Below are 26,014 nucleotides of genomic sequence, written 5' to 3' on the forward strand. Positions count from 1 at the left end.
TAATGTTGCAAGTAAAATATTTTTTTCTCAAAGATTTGTACAAGAGCGCTAAAAGTAATACAGGTCAGCAATGTAGCCCCGTTACATTTCACTTTTTTTTAAATAATGTTGTACTGTATAGCCAATCTTGTTTCCTAGGAGTATTTTATTTTCCCGGATGTGTTTCAGTAACGTACTTTTTCATGCAGATTATTAATCTTGTACAGCGCATCATGCATACTGAGTTGCCTCCAAGTGTTTGGGTGAGCACAGGGTGTGAAAGAGGGTTTAAAATGGGGCAAGACAGAACGCTCCAAAATTGCGTCTCAAAATTGCACCTGAAAGAAGTGCGAGTCTCTCCTCGTGCCTCTCACTGGGTCATACTGGTGCTCAGAAAACATCCTCATGCAATCATTGGCCTCTCTGTAGAGCACAGAAAGGTGCTCACATTTGTGCCATTTGGAATAAGGCTTATAGAGGAAAGTGTGTGAAGGAGACCCACGGCTGTTGACATATGGGCAGTGAAGTATTAAAGGAACGAGGGTTAACAAATTAACAGAGTGAGCAGAGCCAAGGGTCTGGCTTGAAACTAGGAGCCTGTGTATGAGGCAAGTTCTGAACATGTTTGGCGTGTAACAACAAATACCATTAAAAAATATGAGAAAATCTCTTCAAAATTACAAAAAGTGTATTTCTTTAACATACGGGAGTGTTTCACCTTAGTTCCTTAGGATATTTCACTGCAGTGAAAAGCATTTAGTAATTGATAGTTTTTAAATATGAACATAGAAACATTCATGTTTTCTGCCCTGACAACAATGCCATTAGTAAACTTATTAAGCCAGTTATCATCTGCACCCGAAATATGGCCTATTATCTTATTATAAATGGAGCATTATAGTCTATTAAATCAAACACAAGAGATGTTTGTATAGCATACATCCTGTACGTACATATCTCAAGATGCTCTTTTATGCAATAGTAAAGAAAAAGAGGCAAGGGAAATAAACTATTTGCCTAATATAACACAATTTGTTCAAGCAGGGAAGCCAATATTGGTCCCAGGTTTTTCGTTTCAGTTCCAGCACTAAATGGTTATTTCATTGTAACCTTTTGGGTATTACCCTGTCCTATATGTCAAGGAGAATTCTGGAACCTTTGTGGTGCAACTTATAAAGATTTTTTTGTATACTCAGTAAAGTAAGTAATATGGTTGGTACAGGTGACGGACAGACTGGGGATGGTGGCTCTTCTTCTTTTCCTTCTCCCTCTAGGTAAGACACCTGGAGTTGTTCCCGGTGGAACCCTCGGAAAAAAGGGAAATGGCAGGTAAGTATTTTGTTCCCTCTGTTGCCACAATGAGAGGCCTCAGTTATCCTACACTGATTCACCAGGACATTGTCAGGGTGGCAAACATGCTCAACTGATTACCCCGGTGCAATTGTTCTGACCCCTACCTTTAGGCGTCCCAAACAGATTCTCAGTTGGTGTAGGGAGAACCTGATTAACAGTCTCACTTTGTCGTGCAAGTCTGTTGATGGCCACCCAATCACCCATGCACAGCTTAGCTGGAGGTAAAACAGTGAAAAACAAAATATATAATTAAACAAATAATTTAGACATGCGGCCACAATACTTCCCACTCTTATGGCGGTTCAGCCTGGTGTTTGCTTCCCCTTTCCCAAGCCTGCACCCTGGGATGCACCAGGAGAGCCAGACTCCTCCCGGAGCGTGGCTGGCAAGAATGCCACACCGGTGGGTTTCTCCTTCGAGCAGATGGCTTAGGGCGGCTTCTTTCTCCTAGACTGGTGTCCTCCGTTGCGACTCTAGGCAGGCTTTAATTCCCTCAGCTGGCGTGGGTAATCAATGCATCCCGTAGCATACCACGTCATCTTCTTGGGCTTTTCTGGTCCGCACCACTGACGTGGCTTGCCCTCCGTTTTTCATGTCTCTGGTCACATCCCTCAACTTGCGGTAGGCTGATGTTTAAAGGGACAGAGTCCGCCAGCATGGCTGTTCCTAGTCCTAATCCCTGAAAACAGAAAAGTCACGCTTTTGGCTCAGTGGTGTTCGGGGAAGGCCATGGCAATATCCCAGGTATCTCCTTCTCTGCGTGACACTCATTCTTTCTCCTGTTTTACATCGAAGGTTAATGTTTGCCTTTAATTCTTGGAGTATGAGCTTAGAGTGTGGCTGGCAGGCAGAAGCCAAATGAAAGCTCAGCTTGTTCTGGTCTTGAGAATCCAAGAAGACCTCAACTGAGTCAGAGCTAGGTATTTGGCTTGAGCCTCCAGTGGCTCACACACCTCTTCGAAGTGTTGGCAAGAAAAGAAAATACATTGTGACAGAGTGAAAGCATGATCCTTCAAGGGGAGAGAAGAAACAAATAATGCGAGAGTGCATGCCCTGGAAGGGTGTGCCTTGCTCAACACTTTGAAGGGAACAATGAACAGCTAGTTATACAAGTGAAAGGATACCATTCCCCTACAGGCCACATGTGTTGCCTTAGAATGAAATAAAATGGTATAGTTTTTCTGGAGAGAAGGAGGACTGTTGCTGATGTTCTTTTTTTAAAACAAACTTTGAGTTTTTCAACAAAACAAACAATCCATTCTGGTCTGTGTAATACAACAATATGGTATTGTGCTCACATTTTGCAGGGGTAATCACAGAGTAACAATGAACATAATAAAATGGCATCATCACTAGGCGCGTTATGAAGGATTATTGCTCCCCATTCTAAACCAAGAGCTCCCCCATCCACTGTGCCCTCTCCATGCCCCCATCCTGACCTTCGGTACTCAGCATATTCGTTCTCCCAGACCCACCCTTAGCCACAATCTTAGCCCCCATAGCATCACTATGTCTCCTATGGGGAACGGTGAGGGAAAATGGGTAGTCCTACCCTGCTTCAGGGTCTCCTATTGTGGATGGGGAACTTCCAGGGGTATCTAGGTTAGGTCCATTCAGGCAATCTACCAAGTGTCCCATGCTTTGTCCTTGTCGACCAACCACTGCCCCCTCCATGCTTCCTGGAACAAAACTGAACTTTTGTATTCCACCCCTTGGAGGTGTTCTTCCCTTCACTCAATTAAGCGGGGCACCCTGGAATTTTTCCAGTACATAGTGATCTCCCTTTTCGCCAACCCCAGGGCAAGGCCTACAAATCTGGTTGTAATCTTGCAGCTGTTCAGGTGTGGGTATACTCTGAACAAGCATGCCAATGGTGGTTGCAGATAGATCTGCAAGTGATCTCGTTGATACATTTGACTACCCCCTCCCAATACTCAGCCAGATCAGGGCATGCCCATACCATGTGCTGTATTTCAGCCCCCCTGCTGCTGACTTCGGGGGCAGGCAGTGGATGCCGCGCTGAAAAGTTGAACGATTTTAGCAGGAGTGAGATATACTCTATGCAGAAAATAATAGTTGAATAGCTTAAATCGGGTGTTCCTAGGCACTCTGTAGACTGTGGCAAGGATCGTAGTCCACTGCGCCTCCGTGATCGGTAGCTGGAGATGATCTTCGCATATCTCTTTCAGTTCCTGAAACAGCACAATGACCCTGGACCATATGGCTTGGCTTGATACAGGCAGTTTACTACCTTTGCATGGCTGTTTGAAGTGCACAATGCCTACAACTTCTGTGAGATAGCTGTTCAGCTGTGCCAGCTCGCCAATAGGTTCGCAGCGTGGCTACCACTGCACGGTGCAGGAGAAAGCGACCTTTTGGAATCTCAAATGTTGTGGAAAAGTCCTAAAATGAAAGTAGTTCCCTATACCCATTGAGACTTCCCACCCGGGTAGCTCCATGTAGGGTCCACTCTGTTAGATTCCTCAGCGCTTTTCCTGGAGTTAGTCGCTCCAAGCATTATAGTGGGAGATCTGGTGAGTAAGGTCTGCTGGTGTGAGTGGGCTGGAGGGCGCAGTGCCAGCAATGCCGGACTATATGTAGCATCAAAGTACACCCCTCTCACCCCCGGGTTCAGCGCTATCTATAGCAGTGTGGAGCGACGGGGGATTGTTCCATCAATGACCCTGTCCAGGCCCAAGTGGGAAGAGAGACACTGAGTAAGCCACTGGAGCTTTGCTGCCAGATAATACCCTTCAAAGTCTGGCACCGCTGGGGTGCCGTCTGCTGTCAGATGTTGTAGTTTGGTCGACACCACACGGTGCCCACAGGATGCCCAGATGAGGTCAGTTAGCAATGTGTGCAAACCTCAGCAGACTCTATCGGGGAAAATGATGGGCAGAGTGGACAAGATGTAGAGCAATCAGGAACCAATAGAGACTGATGGTGAACGAAGATGTGCTGCTCACAGGTGAGTAAAGCAGTGTCAGGGGTCGATCTCATGAGCTTGAGGCAAGTACAAGGGGGATCACAAGGCAGCACTAAACTTACACCCTCAGCGGCACAAGGGCGGGCCAGGTGCAGAGTGCCAACACAGCATCCGGCTCCCAAGGTTAACCAATGGAGACTGGGAGGTGACCAAAGATGCGCTGCTCAAAGGTGAGTGAAGCGGTGTCAGGAGGTGATCTCCTGGGGCTGAGGCAAGCAACAGGGTGGGGGCTAAGGCAGCACCAAACTTGTACCCTCAGTGGCACAGGGGCGGCTGGGTGCAGAGTGCCAACACAGCATTGGGCACCCAATGCAAGACAATGGAGGAGGTCGGTTTTGGAAAAAGGCTGAAGGCTCCGGCTAGGAGGCTGAATGAAGAACACCCACAGCTACCCATGTAAATTCAGATGTTGAAGGACTTAGGGACACTGTGGGCCCAGCTTCCCAAGGTCCAGGAGCTCTGGAGGCAGGGGTGTCCTTTGATAGCTTACTGGGTTATTGGGGTAAGGGGGAGTCTTTAGATTGAGGCTGCAGGCTTTGAGGCAGAGTCTGGCAGGGGTCAACCCCCGATGGACTAGGGCTCAGAATCGCTTGGGAACCACAGTGGGCCACTTGGGCCCAGGGCATCAGGTGCAGACTGCAGATGCAGAGTCAGGTGCAGAGGTGGGTCTGAGGCAGTTCTGAGGTTCCTCAGGGCAGAGTTCTTTTTCTATCAAAGTTGGTTTCTTCTTGAACAGGTCTGCTGTTCTCCGGAGATCTTTATGTTTGTTAAAGGCAGGCAGTTGTATCCAAAGCTCTGGAGGTCACTGGGCTGCAGGACGGGTCGTCTTCTGGTGCAGGATCGTTGAGGGCTGCAGACAGGTTAGTAGGGCTGGGGCCAAGTCAGTTTTCTCTGCTGATACGACTGTAGTGTTTGGTTCTTCTTAGGTCGTCAGGAATCTGAGTTCTGTGGTTCAGAGGTGCTACCTAAATACTGAATTTAGGGGCATTACAGGGAGAGCCAGGTGGTAGCCAATGGGCTACTCACCCTTAGGGTGACTACACTCTTATGACCACTTCTGCTGAAAAGTGGGCATAACCCTAACTCTAGTGAGAAGAAGGTAAGGGCCCACTGATTGAATGAGATAATATCTGGTTATCATGCAGTCCTTGAAGTTCATAGAAGAAACTGCGGAGAGAGCCTCAATTGCTCAAAAATAAAAAATAAATTATTTTGGAAAACAGGTAACTCCTAGTTGAAATGCAACCAAGATGGGTCCCACAAGAAAGCAGAAACTCAGCCAACACGTGTTTCGCCCCACAGGCACGTACGCCAGGGCTTTCTCAAGGCTGAAAAGGAAACACAACATGCAGCTAGAGAAGTAATTCATGTTTAGATTGTAAAAGATGGTTAAGAAAGAAAAAACACCCCGAAGTGTGAAAAAACCCAAAGTCTGTGAAAATAATTGTGCCCATGCAAGACATAAAATTACATTCCAGAAAAAACTATATTCAGGTGATTGGTGATCCAGAGATGAAAGAAATTAAAAAGTTGAAAACTAATGGAGAAACAAGAATATAGCCATTGCAAGCTAACAGGGGTATATTAGAAGTGAATGAAAAAGGAATAAAAAAAAATTTCAACAGACACCTAAAAGAAGGTTATTGTGACTAGAAAGAGAAAGAACGTACAGCATTAGGTGATCTTACAGCCATAGAAATAATACTGATGCCAAGACAGAGGTAAAGGTGAAGCGGTTTGAGATTGGTGCTCGTAAGTTTGTTCGCAGATGAATAGAAGAGAAAGAAATCATAAATTAAGGTTGTGACAAAACAAATAAATACAACATACAGTTATGTCGACAAGATTCATTTTGCAAAATGTTTTTGTACAGTTGTATCAACGCTATTTACATTAGATAATCTACAAGAAAAAAGAATTATATGATCGACATTTAGCATATTGATACTAATGGAAGTACCATAAGTTATCCAGAAGGAAATACATTGTAGGGTAGAAAACAGACAAAATAATGGAGCCTTTAATTAAATGGCTAGCTGAGAAACAAAGTCTAATTACGAAACAAATATTGTAAAAGTGACAAGAAACATGAAATGTCCCTATTATGGGTAGCCAAGCACACAAAAATAATCAGGAGATTAGCAAAATGTTAAAGTATTAGGGAAACTATATGATTGACCATGAAAGAAGTCAAAACAGGATCCTTAAACTCGGTTGAAATCTATCAAAATAGAAAATGCTCCAAGGAGTAAATTAGGTAGCCAATGCATGTTGGAAATAGTGTTAGAGAATAAAAAACCCTAACTCTAGTGGCATAATTCCTTCCAAACAAGATGCAGGAATTTGAAATGTAGTGTCCCTAGGGGTGGGACTGGCACAAAGTGGGCACTCCTAATTTAACTAATTTTTCCACCTGTGCTGCTGCCAAAAGTGGGGTCAGGACAAGGTGCTGGTCATCTCCACCATCTGGAGAGACCCGGGTCGCATTACAAAGGCAGCAAGGTCTTTGAGACTCCATTCCCTGGAATGTCCATCCTGTCTGGGAGGGGAGGTTACACCTCTGCCCAGTGCAGGCTTTTGTCTCTGGGCCTTGGGAGCACTGGCTCTCACCGTCGGGGTCCTGTGGTGGCTGAACTGTTCAAGACCAGTCAGTCAACACACTAGTTGCTGGTAGGTTTTCAGGGGACACTTCTAAGGTGCCCTCTGTGTGCATTTATTAATACATCCATCACTGGAATCAGTGTGGGTTCATTATTCTGAGGTGTTTGACACCAAAGATCCCAGAATTCAGAGAAGCCATCATGTAGCTGCAGAACTCGTAATGACCAGTGTCCAGCACATGTATTTAAAATGGCTTCCCTGTACACTTACTATGTCTGAGAATCAACAAAGACATAGCAGGGGCATATCTGGTCATGCTGGTACACCCTCATGTAATGTAATGTAATATAATGCACCCTGCATTAGGGCTGCAAGACCTGCTAGAGGGGTGACTTACATATACTGCATGCAGTGTCTAGGGGACATGGCACACAGGCTGTGTGTCATGTCATGTTTTGGAAGCACCCTGTCACACAGCCTGTAATGGCAGTCTGCATAAGGTTGGTTCTGGGTCCCTCAGAGTGGCACAATTTGTGATGCAGCTCTAGGGGGCCCTCTTCAGTGCCCAAGCCCTGGGTACCAGGGGTACCATTTACTAGGGACTTACTGGGGGGTTGTTTAGCAGGCACCCCGTGCCCTTTAGTGGAAGTTGCATCTGAAACCAAGCAAAAAGTGGTGAGGGGAGTATTGCAGGCAGAACCTAACTCCCTACACAGGCACTACCCTCCTGCCCAGCCAACAGGCCAGGAAACTCAGCCAAACCTGGTAGAGTCGTCCTAGTCTGTCAGGCGAGGAAGAGTAAGGGAGCAAGCTGCATGGTTGCAGGGCCTACTCTGCTTCACATCTTATGGTCTAGGTCATTTCCTGACCTACTTCAACAGTATTAGAACCCACTTAGGAATGCTCTTCATTTGCTTTTTCCCTCTTATTGGGATGAAACGTGCCCACCTCTGCTAACCCTATCCCTAGCCAGGGCAACCCCTAACTTACTCAAAGAGGTTACCCACAAATGGAGCAACCCCACCATGACCAACAGGGTCATGGGGCCTAGCTTGCTATTTTACATAGGGTTGGGCCACCATGCCAAGGTTAGTGCAGCCATAAAAGCTAAGGCCCAGTAGAGATCACTGACAGCTGTTAGTACCCAGAACCACATCTTTAGCTCTGCACTGACAGGTGAGGGGGCAAAGCTACATGCATCTTTGTGTGCAGGGTGCCTGCCTGCTGTTTTAGAGTGGGGGCGCTGCATCCTGTAGCAAACATCCTTCTTCAATTATCTTTTCTGTTAGCTGAGGAGCCACCAACTCAAGCTTAACAGGTACCTGACTAGTCAGGACGTCTTGTGGGTCAAACAGGGCTTCACCAGTTCAAACTTTGGAGCAGAATCTCCTTGGCTGAAACTGAAGCTAAAGGTTGCCCTTGCTTTCCTACACTTCTTACTGTTCTTTTTCTTCAGGGGCCTACCTGCCCAACTCTTTTGGGCTCTGATCATTTCTGGGAGGTCATTACCAAAGACAATCAATGGGGAGGTCTGTACTGACTACCAGCTTTCTCTGGTTAAAGGACCAAGCTATTTCTAAGGGACACTAAGGTGACAGGCCTGACAGTGACCTCCCCTGGGATAACACTTACCCTGGCAGTCTCACATGGGATATACATGTTTGAGATTACCAGCCATTATGTACAACAGTGTGGCTGGCACAATATCTCTCAGGGCAGTGACTGTGACTCCATTCACCAATAGGTGGTGCAAGTGTTTACTCTACTCTGGAATCTCCACCTCACCTGTTGGCCCCACTTTCCAGATAAAGGCTTTAATTACCTCCTAATTTGAGGAACCATCCCCTATGGCTACCTGGAGACTCATGGGGGTTTACTAGATGGATTGTTTTTAGGACAGTGTCCTTTGTTTGATGTCCTGTCTGCCTATAGTGAAAGCACCATGCCTTAGCGGCATCCCACTTCCTACCCTTGTACCCACTTATGTTTTGTGAGGTGTCTTGAGACCCACCCTCCTGAAAATATTTTGGGGGCCTACCTAGGACTCCTCCTTTATTTTTCTTGTGGTCAACCTCTCCATATCTTGCCTTGGACACCCTAGTTCTAACCAAATGATTAGCCTTACTCCCCAGCGCTAGGGGAGAGACTGGCCCCATGCCCACTAGTCACTGACACAACTTCTCAGAATTACAGTTACTTAATACATATTCCTTTATAATCAAATTATAAGGCCCATCATAATCTTCCACCTGACCACCTAGTCTTTTCATGGAAAAAAACATTTTCACTGAAAAGTCCACAAAATCAACACAGAGCTGACTTGGGGTTTTGTGAGTCTCTGAAGTAGATTCTGTACTCCTCAGGAGTCAACTCAAATCACTCAATCAGGCGCAGCCTTCATGAGATCATAGGATGTTGCATCTGCCTCATTGTTAGAAATGGGGTCTCTAGTTGGCAGAGGTATACACCCTTGTCCAAATAGGGACCACCATCCTAGTCAGAATAAGTCACACATAAGCCAAACTATCCTGTGCCCACCCTCTAGTAGCTTGGCACTGAGCAGTCAGGCTTAACTTAGGCAATGTGTAAACTATTTGGGCAATAAATCATACAGTAACAGTGAAAACACCACAAAAATACACCAAACATGTTTTAGAAAAATATATGATATTTATCTGGTCAAATTAAGGTCAAAACGATAAAGATCCAATAAGCACAACTTTGAGATATCACTTTTGTAAGAATAAAAAGTCTCTTAAATCTTAGAAATCAACAGCTTTTTCTTGTTTACACAAAGTAACTGGTTTGCGTCAAAAAGAACACGCACGGAGACTGCAGAGGAGGAGATGCATGGAAAAATAGGGTGTGCATTGGATTTTCCGATGCGTCATTTCTTTCCACGCTGCAAGGGGCTTTGCGTCGATTTCCGGCACGCAGTCTTGGTTCCTTACTGCAATGCGAGGATCTTTTTGCCGCCCCTGGAGGATGTGGGGAAATCCTGGGCGAGGGGGAAGAAGTCACAGGCGTTGCGTTTATCCAGTATGGCTATGCATCAAATTTTCAGTTGTGCGGCAGGTGCTGCATCCAATCTTCATTCGGAAAGTTGAGCTGCGTAGTCCCGGATCGGATGTGCATCGATCCGGTAGGCTGTGCGCCGAATTTCTGGTTGCAAGGCAGGCGCTGCGACGATTCTTCACTCAGGAAGTTAGGCTGCGTCATTTCAGTTTGGCTGTGGGGTGATTTCTAGGTTGCAAAACGGCTGTGTGTCGTTTCTGGCAGGCTGTGCGTCAATTTTCACCACAGAAGGAGTTTCCTGAAGAGATTAAGGCGGTCATTTCAACTTTGGCGGTAAAAGCCGCTTCACGCCGTGCACAAGACAGCCAACACACCGCTGCGGCAGCGGAAATCCGCCACAGCTATTATGACCCACAGCACAGAATCTGCCAAAATTCAGACACCCACACAAGTCCGCCACACCAAAGGTCAGTGATAACTGGCGAAAAAAAAACCTCCACCGTCACGCCAACATAAATACGCCCACACTATCACAACCCACGAATCCACACGGCGGTCTTTCAACCGCGGTATTCCATTGGCGGTACACACCGCCACGCTCAAAATACACACACACTTACAAAACACAGCCATATTGGACAATTCCAAATACACACACCTGATACACATACACACACCACTCCCACACACCCAATACAATATAAAACATACACCCACATCACCCACAAACCCCTACGACCACAATTACCGAGAGAAGGCCAGAGAGAGACACCACCATCAACAATACTAGCATCCACAAGCACACCACACCATCACCCACATAACTTCTACGCACCTCACACTACACACCACCTCATAGCAGCACACTCATCACCCCACACACCACCCCATGGCACGGCAAAGACACCCCAGGTTCTCGGAGGAGGACCTCAGGGTCATGGTGGAGGAAATCGTCTGGGTAGAGCCACAGCTATTCGGAGCACAGGTGCAGCACACCTCCATTGCAAGGAAGATGGAGCTATGGCGAAAAATAGTGGACAGGGTCAACGCAGTGGGACAGCACCAAAGAAATCGGGAGGACATCAGGAAGAGGTGGAACGACCTACGGGGGAAGGTGCGTTCCGTGGTCTCAAGACACCACCTTGCGGTTCAGCAGACTGGCGGCGGACCCCCACTTCCTCCCCCACAACTAACAACATGGGAGGAGCAGGTCTTGGTGATTCTGCATCCTGAGGGCCTCGCAGGAGTAGGTGGAGGAATGGACTCTGGTAAGTCAAATCTTAACTATTACATCCACCACCCTACCTTCATGCCAGCACATACCCCCAACCCTCACCCTCACCCCCATCACTCTAACTCCTCATAAATGTCCCAACATCACAAACCACACATCCTAACACCAAGCCCTGCATGCAACAACAAAGCATGGACACCCATCACTAAAGCATTCCCACTACACATACCCATACACCCCCCTAAACCATCATCACACAAGGTCCCACACAGGAATGCAAGCACTGGGGTACACGGTTACCCACCTATTGCACACCATGGCACACACAGATGTAATAAACATGCTTTTATACCCTTGCAGAACCCCTATCCAACGTCACTGGACAGGAGGGTCCACACGTGTCCACACCACCAACAGAAGAGGCCCACAGTGATGACAGCAGCTCTGTCCAACTGTATCTAGATGACCAGCCCGGCCCATCGGGGACCTCGGGACAGCCGGTTCCCCTCACCCAGTCACAGGCCACCACAGACCTTCCCCCTCTGGAAACACCAGCACAGCACCCACCCAGCGGGCCCATACCTCCGTCCCCAGGACACGTCAATCAGCAGTGTGCCTACAGGGAACCCAGGCTAACCCACCACCCCAACAACAACAGGGACCTGGGGGCAGTGGTAGTGGGCACACAGTCCAGGGGACGGAGGCCCAGGAACACAGGGGAACTGGGAGGGCTGCTGTGCGACAGGGGGCGGACAGGCCCAGGGAACCCACTCTCCACAAGGCCCTCTCCAACATCATGGGAGCCTACCACCACTCCAAGAAGACGATGGCAACAGTACTGGCCAAGCTTCAGGAGACCCAGCACCTGCAGGAGGAACAGTATTCGGGCTTCAGGGAGGAAATCAGAGCCATCAATTCCACCCTGGGCACCATCGTAGGGGTGCTGAAGGAAGTACTCAACACCAGGAGGGACACTGTGGCACTACAAGGGGCCCCTGACACTAGCATGGACGATGAATTGCCCACCACCTCCGCCGGCGCTAGTGGACAGGAAGCACCGCCACAGGACCACCACACAAGCACACCACCCCCTGCAGAGGGAGAACCACCTCGCAAACGGTCCCAGAGATCCAGGACAAAGACAGAGAACAATGCCAAGACCCCCGCCAAGAAATGAGACCACCCTGAATGTCATCCTACTGTCCCACTTTGTCACCCTGTCCATCCTTGAACTGCCCCAGCTCCACTTCGTATGCCCATTAGGGCAATGCACCTGTGAGACTAATAGACTGGACTCTGCCATGGACATTCCTCCGCCATCACCCCTCACAATTTTGCAACCTCCTCCAATATTGAGCACTTAAATAAACACCCTTAAAGCACAAACCAATCTGGAGTCAGTCTGTGATTTCGGAATACTGTATTAGCAATTACTGTGGCAAAAAGCTCTTTCATTTGTAATGTCAACAGACCTATATCACACAGCTGTAGTCCATGAGGAATCAAAGCAGATGTCACACATTGGGACTCACATCTGTGAAATCGTAAGGGAAAGTGACAACTCCGTGACCATACACTGGGTGAAAACGACAGACAGTAGAGAGGTAGTAGTGTTTAAGTACATGTAGTAGGCAGGTTTGTATTCTTACCTGTGTTTCACTGGAAATATTGCTGGATCACTGAGTCCCTGTTGTCCATGTCTTCTTCTTCTGCTTCCACATCTTCAGTGTCCACAGGCTCCACAGCTGCAACAACACCGCCATCTGGACCATCCTCCTGCAGAAAAGGCACCTGTCGTCGCAAAGCCAAGTTGTGAAGCATACAGCAGGCCACGATGATCTGGCACACCTTCTTTGGTGAGTAGAATAGGGATCCACCTGTCATATGGAGGCACCTGAACCTCGCCTTCAGGAGGCCGAATGTCCGCTCGATCACCCTCCTAGTTCGCCCATGGGCCTCATTGTAGCATTCCTCTGCCCTTGTCCTGGGATTCCTCACTGGGGTCAGTAGCCATGACAGGTTGGGGTAACCAGAGTCACCTGCAAATGGGGAGGGGCAACTATCAGACACACACTAACCTGTAGGGATATCCCCAGACCCAGACAACCATTCCCACTGTCTTGCTTCCAGGCGCTCACCTAATAGCCACACAGGGTGCCTCTGGAGTTGAGCCATCACATAAGGGATGCTGCTACTCTGCCGGATGTAGGCATCATGCACTGAGCCAGGGAACTTGGCATTCACATGGGAGATGTACTGGTCTGCCAAACATTCCATCTGTACATTCACAGAATGATAACTCTTCCGGTTTCTGTACACCTGTTCACTCCTGTGGGGGGGGGGGACCAAAGCCACATGTGTCCCATCAATGGCACCTATGATGTTGGGGATATGTCCCAGGGCATAGAAATCACCTTTCACTGTAGGCAAATCTTCCACCTGAGGGAAAACGATGTAGCTCTGCATGTGTTTCAGCAGGGCAGACAACACTCTGGACAACACGTTGGAAAACATAGGCTGGGACATCCCTGATGCTATGGCCACTGTTGTTTGAAATGACTCACTTGCAAGGAAATGGAGCACTGACAGCACCTGCACTTGAGGGGGGATTCCTGTGGGATGGCGGATAGCTGACATCAGGTCTGGCTCCAGCTAGGTACACAGTTCCTGGATTGTGGCACGGTCAAGCCTGTAGGTGATGATCACATGTCTTTCCTCCATTGTTGACAGGTCCACCAACGGTCGGTACACCGGAGGATGCCGCCATCTCCTCACATGTCCCAGCGGACGGTGCCTATGAAGGACAACAACGAGCACAGAGTCAAACAACTCAGAGGTACGTACCCACAGCTTACACCGAACACCAATCATAATCTAAAAAGTGGCCTGTATGTGTGTTGAGTCTAGGCCTAGGTATGAGTGACGCAGTTAAAAATGAGGCCATGTGGGCCCCTGAAATGGCGGCTGCCTGGCCTCTAAAGTGGGACAATTGGATGTGAGGTAACTGCGCTGGCATTGTACACCTTCGCGGTAGGCGGTCGAAGACAGCGGCGCAATGCTGCATTGGTTAACATTAGACCTTATGGGTCTCAGGAGCCAATGACGATGTACGCCGGCGGTGACTGTACGCACCGCCGTGGACGTGACCGCCATTTTCTATCTGTTCAATCACTCGATACCTGATCTTCGACAGGAGAAGACCTACACTGCAAGTGCTGCTGTGACCTCGGTCTGGAAGAGACAATAGCTCGAGTGTCTGGGGAAAGGGCCCCTGACTTCACATCGGAGGAGTTGGAGAAACTCGTGGATGGGGTCCTCCCCCAGTACACGCTACTCTACGGTCCTCCAAACAGGTAAGTACACTGGGAGCATGCTGTATGGGCTATGCCTGTGTGGAGAGGGGTGGATGTAAGAAGGAAGGGGGGAGAGTGTGGCGTCCATGAAACGACGGTGAGTGCATGTGCCACATGCCAAGGGTAGGGATGGGGTCCAATGACTGTGACGGTGCAGTTGGTAATAAGTTTCTCTTCCCCCTGTACAAATCATGTAGGTCAGCGCCCACCAGAAAAAAGATATTTGGCGTGCCATCGCTAAGGACGTCCGGACCCTGGGGGTCTACCACAGACAGAGCACCCACTGCTGAAAAAGATGGGAGGACATTCGCCGCTGGAGCAAGAAGACGGCGGAGGCTCAGCTGGGAATGGCCTCCCGACGTGGGAGGAGTGCCCGTCGCACCATGACCTTCCTGATGTTCAGGATCCTGGCGGTGGCGTACCCGGAGTTGGATGGGCGCTTGAGGGCATTACAGCAGCCACAAGGGGGTGAGTACACTCTCATCCTGCTGATTTTGCGCGCAGTGGAGGTGTCTGGGCGTGGGAGGTGGGCTGTGGGTTTCCCTAGGCCAGGGTGAGTTCCGTAGGCAAGGTCCCTCCGTAAGGCAGGTCATGTGGCACCCCACCGCACCTCTGTGGAGCGCCAAGTACACCTAGTCATGCCCCTGTGTCATCCATGTGTGCAGATGTCGTCCATAGCCTAGTAGGCCATTTCCCAGGAATTGAACAGGGGCGCAGCGTAGTGCAGGGGGCTTCTGTGTCTGTTGTGTCCGCCAACGGTAGCGGTAATGCATGCATTCAACATGTCTTTCTTCTGTCGTCCCCCCCCCTTTTTGTGGTCTCCCTGTTCTTGGGGGCATTAGCATCATCAGGCGGAGGAGCAGTGGCACCGGAGCACGAGGGGGCAGCATCCCACATGGCCATGGAGGGCCACACTACGGACTCGGACTTCACCAGTGGGACGGAGGGGAGCTCCACGGCAGGGACAGGAGCTGAGACCAGCGACACGGACTCGTCCTCTGATGAGAGCTCCTTTGTGGTGGCGGCAACATCTGTGCCCCCCCATCTATAGGTACACCCGCCACCCCCCCTTCCAGCACCGCACTCCCAGCAGCCCCTCAGCCTTTGCCCCGTGCCCCCTCACCCGGGAGGGTGGGCATCACCTTCGCCCCAGGCACCTCAGGCCCTGCCCCAGTCACCCCTGCTGCCCTCAGTGAGGAGGCCATTGACCTCCTCAGGACCCTCACTGTTGGGCAGTCTACCATTTTGAATGCCATCCATGGTGTCGAAAGGCAGTTGCAACAAACCAATGCATTCCTGGAGCGCATTCATTCTGGTCAGGCTGCCCTTCAGCGAGCTTTTCAGACTCTGGCCTCAGCACTGATGGCTGCCATTGTCCCTGTGTCTAGCCTCCCCACTCCAACTTCCTCCACCCAGCCCCAATCCCCTGTACCCCAGCCTATCCCAAGCACACCTACAGACCAGCATGTACACACGTCAACATACAAGGGACGCTCAAGCAAACATAAGCACCACACATCCCACAGGCACTCACGCAAGCATCAGACACATGCAGACACACCAACATCCACTCCGTCCACTGTGTCCCCCTCCTCCTCGTCTACCTCCTCCCTCCCAGTCTCATCTACACTCACACCTGCATGCACTACCTCTACATCCACTACTGCCATTACCAGCACACCCACCACCACACCCTGCTCAAGTGCAGTCATCACCCCCACTACCATTCACACGTCCCGTGTCCTCTCCCAGTGTCTGTGACACCACCTCCCAAGATACACAAACGTAGGCATACACCCATCCAACAGCCATCCACCTCACGACAGCCTCCAGCGCATGCACCTTCACCCAAAGTCAGCAAACTAACACCTCCTACAACCACGACCTGTTCCTCCACTCCCAAACCCCCTCCAGATACCCGTCCGTGTCTCCAAAAAACGTTTCTTGTACAACCTTGACCTCTTTCCCACACCTCCCTGACCCCGTGGTCTCCTAGGTCACGAACTAGCACCTCAGCCACAACATCTCCGGGACCAGTGGTGCCTGTAGTCACCAGAATCTGGAGTGCACCGGCCACCAGGGCAGCCAGTGTGGCACGGAGCCACAGCACAGACGGTCCCCCACCTGTGAAGCATCAGAAGTTGGCCAGTGCCCGGCGGGAGAGGGGGAAGACTCCAGCCACCAAAGCCGCTCCCAGGGGTCCCGGTGGGAGTGTGGAGTCAGCTGCGACACCTTCCAAGGTGGGGAAGGGCCACAAGAAACCAGGAAAGTCTGGGAAGAGCAGCATGGCGGAGGAGACCGCTATCATCCCTGCTGCCCAGGAGGCCACAGCCGTCATCCCCGCTGCCCAGGAGGCCACAGCCATCATCCCTCTGCCCAGGAGGCCACAGCCATCATCCCTGCTGCCCAGGAGGCCACAGCTATCATCCCTGCTGCCCAGGAGGCCACAGCCATCATCCCCGCTGCCCAGGAGGCCACAGCCATCATCCCCGCTGCCCAGGAGGCCACAACCATCATCCCCGCTGCCCAGGAGGCCACAGCCATCATCCCCGCTGGGACAGAGAGGACCGTCAGCACAAGCCCCGCTGGGCTAGAGAGGACCGCCAGCACAAGCCCCGCTGGGACAGAGAGGACCGCCAGCAGCTGAGTCACTGCAAAGGAGCCTGCCACTCCAAGCACCACTGAACAGGACACCGCCGCCTCAAGCACCGCTGAACAGGACACCGCCGCCTCAAGCACCGCTGAACAGGACACCGCCGCCTCAAGCACCGCTGAACAGGGCACCGCCGCCTCAAGCACCGCTGAACAGGGCACCGCCGTCTCAAGATCCGCTGAACAGGGCACCGCCGTCTTAAGATCCGCTGAACAGGGCACCGCAGTCTTAAGCGCCGCTGAACAGGGCACTGCCGTCTCAAGCACTGCTGAACAGGGCACCGCCGCCTCAAGCAACGCTGGCCCATGAGCGGCAAGGGCACTGACGCAACTGAGTCCGTCACGGGCAGAATGAAGCACTCTGGGCACCATGCCCCCTCCAGAACCAGTGGAGAGATACATCCACTACCTCAGTCCTTAGCAGGATGAAGCACTCTGGGCACTAAGCCCCCTCCAGAACCAGTGGAGACTGTTATCCACTTGAGAGACTGTGGCTTTGCACTCCCCAGGATGGAACAGTGGGCAACCCACCCACTGTATAGACTTGAGACACTGTGGCTTTGCACTCCCCAGCATTGCACAGTGGGCAACCCACCCACTGTAGAGACTTGAGAGACTGTGGCTTTGCACTCCCCAGGATGGAACAGTGGGCAACCCACCCACTGTAGATACTTGAGAGACTGTGGCTTTGCACTCCCCAGGATATGGCAGTGGGCAACTCAGTCACTGTAGAGACTTGAGAGACTGTGGCTTTGCACTCCCCAGGATTGAACAGTGGGCATGTGTCCCTCTCGTGGATTTGGCGTCGTGCACTCAACTGGCTGAGGTGCCCCCCTTTCCCTCCCCCTGAGGTGCCTGTTTTCTTGCTCTCTGATGCCCCTGCAGTGTTCTCTCCGTCATGGTCGGGGATCTTGTGTGGGCCTCGCCCATACCATGTGGGACTAGTGTTCCACGGACTTAATTGGAGCACTACCTGGACTACTATGCTTGGTGTAAATTTTGTTAATGGTGTATATATATATTTTTGAATACTTGCTTTTAATATATTACAATGGTTACACTAATTTCCTTTTGTCTTTGCATTCTTCCGGGGAGTTTGGGGGTGTAACTGTAATGTGTCATGCTGTATTAGTGTGTGCGTTGTAGTAGGTGAGGGTGGGGGTGCTGCGTGTGTGTGTGTCCCTGTTTTTTGTCTCCCCCCTCCTCTGTGTCGTAGGTGCAGTACTCACCGTGGTCTTCGCCGCCAGCGTTCGTGCTCCTGGTAGAGGAGCAGGAAGACTATCGCAGGGAGAATTTGGGGTTCCGGCTCCATGGTGTCCTAGTTCCTCGTGGGGTGTGTAGAGGTAAGCGTTTTCCCTTCAGAATCCTGTTTCCGCCGTGTTTTTATCCGCGGTGAATCCGCCCCGGAAAAGGTGGCGGATTGGTCTGTTGTGATACTGTGGGCAGTACTTTGTCCTCCGCCTGTCTGTTGGCGGAGACCGCCAAGCTGTTTGTTTGTACTGCTGTGGCGGTCGGAGTGTTAAAGTGGCTGTCTTTGTTGGCGGTTTCTGCCACAGTCGTAATTGCAAACTTTTTCCCGCCGGTCTGTTGGCGGTCTTACCGCCGCTTTAACACCGACCGCCAGGGTTGTAATGACCACCTATGTCTTTTTGACCCCTTCAGAAAACAGGAGTGCAATCGAAGCCCTTGGAGAGCACTTCTCAGCAAAGTCAGAGAGCAGCAGGGTAGCAGGGCAACAGCAGGGCAGCAGTGTGTAAGGAAATGCCTCCTTGGCATGGTTACCCCCTGACTTTTTGCCTTTGCTGATGCTAAGTTATGATTTGAAAGTGTGCTGGGACCCTGCTAACCAGGCCCTAGCACCAGTGTTCTTTCCCTAAACTGTACCTTTGTCTCCACAATTGGCACAACCCTGGCACTCAGGTAAGTCCCTTGTAACTGGTACTCCTGGTACCAAGGGCCCTGATGCCAGGGAAGGTCTCTAAGGGCTGCAGCATGTCTTATGCCACCCTAGGGACCCCTCACTCAGCACATACACACTGCTTCACAGCTTGTGTGTGCTGGTGAGGAGAAAATGACTAAGTCGACATGGCACTCCCCTCAGAGTGCCATGCCAACCTCACACTGCCTGTGGCATAGGTAAGTCACCCCTCTAGCAGGCATTACAGCCCTATGGCAGGGTACACTATACCACAGGTGAGGGCATATGTGCATAAGCACTATGCCCCTACAGTGTCTAAGCAAAACCTTAGACATTGTAAGTGCAGGGTAGCCATAAGAGTATATGGTATGGGAGTCTGTCAAACACGAACTCCACAGCACCATAATGGCTACACTGAAAACTGGGAAGTTTGGTATCAAACGTCTCAGCACAATAAATGCACACTGATGCCAGTGTGCACTTTATTGTAAAATACACCCAGAGGGCATCTTAGCGATGCCCCCTGAAAACATACCCAACTTCCAGTGTGGGCTGACTAGTTTTTGCCAGCCTGCCACAGACCAGACATGTTGCTGGCCACATGGGGAAAGTGCCTTTGTCATTCTGTGGCAAGGAACAAAGCCTGTAGTGGGTGGAGGTGCTTCTTACCCCCCCTGCAGGAACTGTAACACCTGGCAGTGAGCCTCAAAGGCTCACCCCCTTTGTTACAGCGCCACAGGGCACCCAGCTAGTGAAGATGCCCGCCCCTCCGGCCACTGCCCCCACTTTTGGCGGCAAGGCTGGAGGAGATAATTAGAAAAACAAGGAGGAGTCACCCACCAGTCAGGACAGCCCCTAAGGTGTCCTGTGTTGAGGTGACACTTACTTTTAGAAATCCTCAATCTTGTAGGAGGAGGATTCCCCCCATAGGATTTGAGATGTGCCCCCCTCCCCTCAGGGAGGAGGCACAAAGAGGGTGTAGCCACCCTCCAGGACAGTAGCCATTGGCTACTGCCCTCCCAGACCTAAACACACCCCTAAATTCAGTATTTAGGGGCCCCCAGAACCGAGGAAGATCGATTCCTGCAACCTAAAGAAGAATAAGGACTGCTGAACTGAAGCCCTGCAGTGAAGACGGAGACGACAACTGATTTGGCCCGAGCCCTACCGGCCTGTCTCCCTACTGCGACGAAAACTGCAACAGCGACGCATCCAACAGGGACCAGCAACCTCTGAAGCATCAGAGGAATGCCCTGCATCTAAAGGACCAAGAAGATCCCGAGAACAGCGGCCACGTTCAACAAACTGCAACTTTCTGCAACAAAGAAGCAACTTTAAAGACCCCACGTTTCCCGCCGGAAGCGTGAGACTTTCCACTCTGCACCCGACGCCCCTGGCTCGACCTGCGGAAAACAAACACCTCAGGGAGGACTCCCCAGCGACTGCGAACCCATGAGTAGCCAGAGTTGACCCCCCTTAGCCCCTACAGTGACGCCTGCAGAGGAAATCCAGAGGCTCCCCCTGACCGCGACTGCCTGTACCAAGGGACCCGATGCAAGGAACCAACACTGCACCCGCAGCCCCCAGGACCTGAAGGAACCAAACTCCAGTGCAGGAGCGACCCCCAGGCAACCCTCTGCCTAGCTCAGGTGGTGGCTACCCCGAGGAGCCCCTCCCGTGCCTGCCTGCATCGTTGAAGAGACCCCCGGGTCTCCCCATTGATTCCAATTCAAAACCCGACGCCTGTTTGCACTCTGCACCCGGCCGCCCCTGTGCCACTGAGGGTGTACTTTCTGTGCCTGCTTGTGTCCCCTCGGTGCCCTACAAAACACCCCTTGTCTGCCCTTCGAGGACACGGGTACTTACCTGCTGGCAGACTGAAACCGGGGCACCCCTGTTTCCTTTGAAGCCTATGTGTTTTGGGCACCTCTTTGACCTCTGCACCAGACCGGCCCTGAGCTGCTGGTGTGGTGACTTTGGGGTTGCCTTGAACCCCCAACGGTGGGCTACCTTGGACCCAACTTTGAACCCTGTAAGTGTTTTACTTACCTGTGAACTTAACATTTACTTATCTCCCCAGGAACTGTTGATTTTTGCAGTGTCCACTTTTAAAATAGCTTATTTTCAGTTTTGTCAAAACCGTACATGCTATTGTGATTATTCAAAGTTCCTAGAGTACCTGAGTGAAATACCTTTCATTTGAAGTATTACTTGTAAATCTTGAACCTGTGGTTTTCAAAATAAACTAAGAAAATATATTTTTCTATATAAAAACCTATTGGCCTGGAGTAAGTCTTTGAGTGTGTGTTCCTCATTTATTGCCTGTGTGTGTACAACAAATGCTTAACACTGCCCTCTGATAAGCCTACTGCTCGACCACACTACCACAAAATAGAGCATTAGAATTATCTCTTTTTGCCACTATCTTACCTCTAAGGGGAACCTTTGGACTCTGTACACACTATTTCTTACTTTGAAATAGTACATACTGAGCCAACTTCCTACATTGGTGGATCAGCAATGGGGTAAAAGACTTTGCATTTGCTGGACTACTCAGCCAATACCTGATCACACGAGTAAATTCCCAAAATTGTCATTAGAAACTGATTTTTGAAATTTGAGCTATTTTTCAAAATTTTTAAAAGTCCTGCTAGGGCCTTGTGATAGTCCCTGTTAACATTTCTTTCAGAGTTTAAAAGTTTTGTAAAAGTTTGGATTAAGTTCTAGAGATAGTTTTATATTCTTAAAAAGTATCCCAACTTTTAGAGACATAGGGCCATATGTATGAAAAATGGAGCTTGCGAATCGCAAATAGCGATTTTTAAGAAATCGCTATTTCCGAGTCGAAATTGGCCATGTATCAAATTTGCGATTTGGAAATAGCGATTTCTTAAAAATCGCTATTTGTGATTTGCGAGGCCCATTTATCGAATCGCAATTTGCATTATCGCAAATTGCGATTTTTTTGCAATTCAGTAAAAAAAAAAAAAAGCGAGAACGTTCGAGAATGCACACCTGGATGAGCCTGATGACATCACCAGCAGGAAATGAGTCATCCCAGGCAGTTTCAGGTGCCACACCCAAACCAGCATCCTGAGAGAGAGCAGCCCAGCCACACAGAGCAGCACTCAGAAGGAGCAAGAACACCTGAGCCAGGATGGATACCCCAGGCCAAGCACAGGAGAAGGGCGAAAGGAAGCGCAAGCTGAAAATCAGCGAGCAGGAGCTTGAGGTACTAACTGAGGAGGTGGTGAGGAGCCATGACCGCCTGTTTGGAAAAAGCTCACTCCAGGTGCCTGAGAGTGAAAAGAGGAGACTATGGCTGGACATACAGTCCACAATCTGCCACTGGAGTGGCACAGCGCTCCATTGAAGAGATTAACAAAAGGTGGTACGACCTGCGGTCCCGTGCAAAGGAGAAGGGGGCAAGGAGACTTGCGGAGGCTAGGGGTACAGGTGGCGGTCCACCAAAAGAGGCACCATCAACACCATTGGAGGACCTAGTGGAGTCCACACTCCTCCCTGAAGCTGTGACTGGGGTTACAGAGATCGACACCTCCGGCACACCGAGTACCAGCCAAGGTAGGTGCAATATTGTATTGTAACCCTTTATGTATATGAAACAAAAGCCCCTTAGGAATTAGCTTGTAATGTGGAACAGTGTGAGAAGTAGTCCAGTCCACATCTTAGAAGCAGCACTACAATGCATTATGGGAGTGGCAGTCCACAACCTAGAACTGAAAGTAGCACAACAATGTAATTAAGTATAGTGACACCCAAAGTAACACAACACACACAACACTGTGTAGAGCAGTACCTGTACCTTTATTGGCATTGTCTGACAGATAATGTAACATACAGAACTGACATGCTGCATATTGTTGTTGCAGGTGGGCCAGGCCCAGCAGCCACAGCATCTGCATGTGTAGGAGAGACAGACACCCATCTGCCCTCAGATTCGAGCACCAGTGGGTCCCTCCACATGTCGACTGGACGACGCAGGTTCAGGGTACTGCCAGAGCTCAGCAACGACTCTGATGAGCAGCAGGAAGGGCCAAGCACACCATCAGCACCAGACAGGCGCAGCCAGATTCCGGAGGGCAGGTGTCAGGCAACCACAGCACCATGCAGGATTGTGACGGAGTCCTGGGCATAGCAGCATGAGGCAGGTGAGGGTCTCTCCTTATTCGGGGGCCTGGAAGCTGCTATGTTGCAGCAGCAGCATCTGCAAAATAAGAGGATCCTTGCATCAGACCGAAACCTGTGCAAACACAACCGCAACATGATGGGCCTGCATCACCAACTTGAATCACTCAATAGTAATATTGTACAGCTGCGTGAAGGGCCAGGTGAAGCCTTCATAGGACACCAGGGACCTTACAAGTGCTGTCCGTGAACTGTGCCAGGAGCTGCGCTATGATAGGGTGAGCCAGCGCAGACAGGAGCGCAGATTCCGTACAATGTTTGGCAGCTTCTGCCGGTCCTCTAACAGGATGGCAAATTCGACTGCATTGATTGCCCGTCGCGCAGTGGCTGCGCAAGTGGAGGCTGCACATAGCAGCAGGGACGTTGTCAATGGACTTGTTCAGATCACAAATGTGATTGAACACATCATGGGACCACGATCAACCACTCCGAGTGAGCTAGCACTGGGGGACACTGAGGACAGTTCCAGCCTCAGCAGTGTTGCCGTACCAGCAGCAGACACCAGACGGTGCAGTGCCAGGCATAGCACTGCCACTGAGGGTGACAATAGAGGGAACAGTGACGTAACTGTGCACCCGAGTGGTGTGCGTGGTAGAAAAAAATGACTCTTGCTGCCATTAGACTGCTGTTGCCACTATGGAGAAATAGTTCATAACTCTGGTTATTCGTTGTTTTGCGTTTGTCACATCACCTATTTCATTTATTACTCACTCGTACATTACCTGACGTAAGGTAATACATTTCTTTCACTACAGGTACAGCTGTCAGAGGATTTGAGTTATTATTACTCACGTCTGAAATGGTTGTGTGTGATGTTGGCACGCCTTTGCCTTCCCTCTGCTGCACTGGTCCTCTCTGCTGGCTGTAGAGGTGGTATGGGATCATCATCCTCATCTGATTTAGTATCACTGATTTCTACAGGTATGCCCCTGGTTATAGCTATATTGTGCAGGATTGCACAAGTAGCCACTATTCTACATGTTGTCTCTGCACTGAACTGTAGTGCGCCTCCACTTTTGTGGAGGCACCGGAAGCGACTCTTCAGCAGTCCAAATGTGCACTCCACCACGTAGCGGGTTGCCCTGTGTGCTGCATTGTATCTCCGTTCAGCTGGTGTTGTAGGATTGAGGTAGGGCGTCATCATGTAGGTGCGCACTGCGTATACACTGTCTCCTGGAAGGGACAGAGGGTGTGATGAGTAACTGAGCCATCTGACATGGGTTTGCAATCTATGCACCAGTGTACAGAGGGACATTACCTAGTAGATATCCTTCACCAAACTCCCCAGCTAGCAGTCTTGTGTGAATCCCGCTGTGGCGAAAGATGTAAGAATCATGTGTGCTCCGTGGGTACCTGGCCACGAGATCCGTAATGATGTATGAGGCATTGCATATCACCTGTATGTTCATGGAATGTTGGAATTTCCTGTTGCGATACACATACTCTGTGGCTGATGGTGGACAGATTGCCACATGTGTGCCATCTATGGCACCTAGGACGTGGGGGAACTGTGCTATCTGGTAAAACTCTATTTTGGTCTGCTGTAATTCCTGTCAGGTGTTGGGGAATCTGATGTACTGTTGTAGTTTGCTCAGCATGGCGTTGATGAATGCATTGAAAAATCTGGAGAGGGTACTCTGTGATACCCCTTCAGCAGCTGCTATGACCCCTTGACAGCTCCCTGAGTCGAGTAGGTGTAGGGAGCATAATACCTGCACATGGGTGGGTATGCTGTGAGTCCTATGTGTTCTGCGCTGCAGTATGGGTTGTAGCTCAGCTATCAGATCAAGTATCATGGCTGAGTTCAACCTATACCTCTCATATATTTCCTCCTCTGTCAGGTCAAAAAGTGTAATGCGCACTCTGAAAATGCGCTCCTGTCTCCTCCTTCCTCTTCTCAAACCTGCCAAGACCCTCATCCTCCTTGCCATGACGTAAAGTGCAGCCACTGTGAAAAAGAGTCTGAGGCATTCTGGGCCTCTTTATATAGGTTGCACCTGGTTACCACCTGGTTTCACTTAGTGGTATTTTGCATGTGCAAAATGCCATTCTGCTAAAAATCTCAATTTGCGATTTTTTGATGAATCTATTTGCAACTTGGACTTTCAGAATCGCAATTTGCGCCTCGCAATTTCCTACTGGAAATACCGAATCGCAAAATGCGACTCCCAAAACCAGGTCGCAACGCAAAAAAATTGCAATTTCTTATTTTTTTGTCTGTGAATGCCTTTCATGCATCGCAGACCACGTTATTGCACTCGCAAACGGCCGATTTTTGCGATTTGTACCGTTTGCAAGTGCAAAAATGTTTCATACATCTGGCCCATAATGTCTACTACAGAAGAGATGGTGGTGGAGCTCAACCTCACCCCTTACCTGCATCTTAGGATGTCAGAGTTAAGGACTCTCTGTAAAATTAAAAAGATAAAAACTGGATCAAACCCTACCAAAGTACAGCTCCAGGAGCTCTTGGCAGAGTTTGCTAGAGACAACCCCTCTGAAGATAACTTTACAGAGGAGGAAGCTAGTGAAGTGGAGGACAATTTCCCCCCTCCACTCCTAGTTAGGGAGACCAGGGTTCCCCCAACCCTGAGTCCACAGGTGATAGTCAAAGATGCTGCTTCTCCCACAGGGGAGTCCAACAGCTCTGGAAGCATTGAGGGCAGCCTCAATGAAGATGACCTCCTGTTAGCCAGGATGGCCAAAAGATTGGCTTT

General features: G+C 50.0%; 1 protein-coding gene across 4 annotated transcripts in view; it reads right to left on the reverse strand.

The window, feature by feature from the left end:
- FAM227B (family with sequence similarity 227 member B) overlaps positions 1-26,014 on the reverse strand; it is a 412,829-nt gene that overhangs the window by 119,465 nt on the left and 267,350 nt on the right. Inside the window, exon 4 of one of the 4 annotated variants that reach the window (XM_069222519.1) lies at positions 22,892-23,316. The exons of the other annotated variants lie outside the window; for them this stretch is intronic. Coding sequence (XP_069078620.1) covers positions 23,297-23,316 — 20 coding nt within the window. The 3' untranslated portion in view covers positions 22,892-23,296. Of the gene's footprint in view, positions 1-22,891; positions 23,317-26,014 lie in introns of those variants that run through there. 4 annotated transcript variants of the gene reach the window in all.

Source organism: Pleurodeles waltl, chromosome 3_1 (genome assembly GCF_031143425.1).
Source record: "Pleurodeles waltl isolate 20211129_DDA chromosome 3_1, aPleWal1.hap1.20221129, whole genome shotgun sequence".
NCBI classification, from domain to species: domain Eukaryota; kingdom Metazoa; phylum Chordata; class Amphibia; order Caudata; family Salamandridae; genus Pleurodeles; species Pleurodeles waltl.